This window comes from Elephantulus edwardii, unplaced genomic scaffold (genome assembly GCF_000299155.1).
Source record: "Elephantulus edwardii isolate Elephantulus edwardi_28Jun2011 unplaced genomic scaffold, EleEdw1.0 scaffold00098, whole genome shotgun sequence".
NCBI classification, from domain to species: domain Eukaryota; kingdom Metazoa; phylum Chordata; class Mammalia; order Macroscelidea; family Macroscelididae; genus Elephantulus; species Elephantulus edwardii.
Genome location: NW_006399848.1, coordinates 7284250 through 7286532, shown reverse-complemented (window position 1 = coordinate 7286532; position 2283 = coordinate 7284250). Strand labels below are relative to the sequence as shown.

The window sequence follows — 2283 nt, the reverse complement described above, 5'->3', positions numbered from 1 at the left end:
TTCCTTAATTTGTAAATGGACTGCATTTATACTATATTGACTCTGTCATACTGAAATATTTCTTTTCAAATAATTTGTAATAATCTTATCAGAAAGACAGTTTTCAGTTTCCTGAAAAAACTGACAAAAAGCAATAATGTTTTGGGTTGGTCTTTTTTCCCTTTGTGTTCCCTTTGTGTTAACTTTTGTCATTTTCTTTTTCATTTAAGGAGGATGAAACCCTTAACCAACCAGGACCAATCATAGCCAGTCTGACTATTAGACAGTCTCATTTAATGACTGCGCTTGGTAACACCCGACCATCCATTAGTGAAGAGGACTGGAAGAATTTTGCTGAGCTGTAAGAAAGACCTCAATTTAAAAGTGTAGATATTACGATAGGCCTCATAATTATTCACGTAAACTTTTAAAATAAAAATGAATTCATTTTAATGTTTAAAAGCCAACTGAGGAAATTTGTGTAGTGACTGTGTATTTAAACAGCTAATAACTTGCAGAGTACAAAAATGAAAAACAGTTTTCTCTAACCAGTTCATTTGATTATATTTATTTGGAATTAGCTAATTTAATATTAATTACTTTAGAAATTTTTTGTTGTTGCTGTGTGCCGTTGAGTCAGAACCGACTCATTGCTGACCCTCTAGCAGTTAGTAAATTGCACGGGAGGAGATTGCCCATTCTTCTTCCTTGGAGCAGCTGGTGGACTTAAACTGTGTGGCTTTGGGATTGCAGCACAGCTTCTTACCAAAACTCCAACAAAAGCATTAAATAGAACCAATTGATAGTTTTCAAAAATATAAAAAATATTCCTGCTTTGCTTTTAGTGGACTTTTGGTGGGATTGTAAAATGGTACAACCATTCTGGAAGGTGGTTTGGAGTTTCCTCAGAAAGCTGAACATGCAAAATCCATATGACCCAGGGTGTTCCACTGTTTGGAATATTCCCTGAGAAAATTAGGATTGAGACACACAGGGAAATTTGTACACCAGTGTTCATAAGATCATTATTCACCATCACAAGAACATGGAAACTGCCCAGATGTCCAAATATAATCGAATAGATTAAGAAACTGTGGTAAATTCATACAATGGAATACTATGCAACATGCAGGAGCAATGATTTTGAAAACTTCTACATAACTTGCGAGGGACTGGAGAGCATTATGCTGAATGAACTAACTCAGTCTCATAAGGACAAGTATTGTATGAAACTATTATTGTAGAAATAGATAACTACTAAAATGTGTATGAGGATCCAAGGGGGGGAGGGAAGGAGCAAGAAAGGAGGATGGGCAGGAGGGTCACACAATTTGATAGGTAGAGGGAGGGTGGGTAAAGGAAATGGGAAAGATCCGGCGGAGATCTGGAAGGACAGGGTAATTGGTGGGCATATTTCAATGTTGATTAATTTTATAAAATATAATGAATTGGAATGATTGTATGAAACACAATGTGAATGAATGATAGTGTAAAAAAAAAGCATACAAATTTTGTAAGCAAACAAAATTTTTTTTAAAACTTGTATTTAAGCATTTTTTATTATTTTTGTGTGAGTGTACCGTCAAATCAGATCTGACTGGTACAGGAGGAGATTGTCCCTCTTTCCCCCGCAGAGCATCTGGTGGATTCGAACCGTGCGCCTCTGGGATTGTAGTTGCAGCTCCTTGCCACTAGGCCACCAGAGCTCCCCGTATTTAAGCTTTTTAATAAAATGTCATTATTTGTAACTTTTATTATTTCTAGAATTTTATTATTTATATAATTTATGATTATTACCATTTGTTTATTTTTTTAATTTTGTATTGGTTGTAGTTTATCTTTTGCAACTTGCCTCTATTTCCCTTTTTTCTTTTGGAGTGGAACATTTGAAAATTCGTATGTAAAAACTCTAAATTCTGTTGCAATATTTTTCTAGTGTGCTGTTTTTACTCATTTCTTCTACAAAACATAAGTCTATCTAAGAACTATCTATTATCTTTTTTTTTAATTAATGTATTTATGTATTAGATATAATCCCTTCACTTTTTTCTTTTTTTTAAGGTATGAAAATTTTCAAAATCCTAAAAAGAGGAAAAATCAGAGTGGAACAATGTTTCGACCTGGACAGAAAGTAACTTTAGCATAAAATATATTTCTGATTTGTGTGTGTGTGACTTATTAAAAGAGGTATCTGTAAAAATTTTTTTTAATTTCACAAATCAAGTAATTTATAAAATCACAGCTTGGTAAATGCTGGGATTATTTAATGATTGCTTAATGCTGTATAATAAATTGGGATATTTA

General features: G+C 33.2%; 1 protein-coding gene across 2 annotated transcripts in view; it reads left to right on the top strand.

The window, feature by feature from the left end:
• Positions 1-2125, top strand: part of PEX1 (peroxisomal biogenesis factor 1) — a 34491-nt gene extending 32366 nt beyond the window's left edge. For both annotated transcript variants that reach the window (XM_006891467.1, XM_006891466.1), the window contains 2 exons: positions 208-340; positions 2041-2125. In XM_006891467.1, coding sequence (XP_006891529.1) covers positions 208-340; positions 2041-2125 — 218 coding nt within the window. The remainder of the gene's footprint in view (positions 1-207; positions 341-2040) is intronic.
• Positions 2126-2283: the final 158 nt, after the last annotated feature.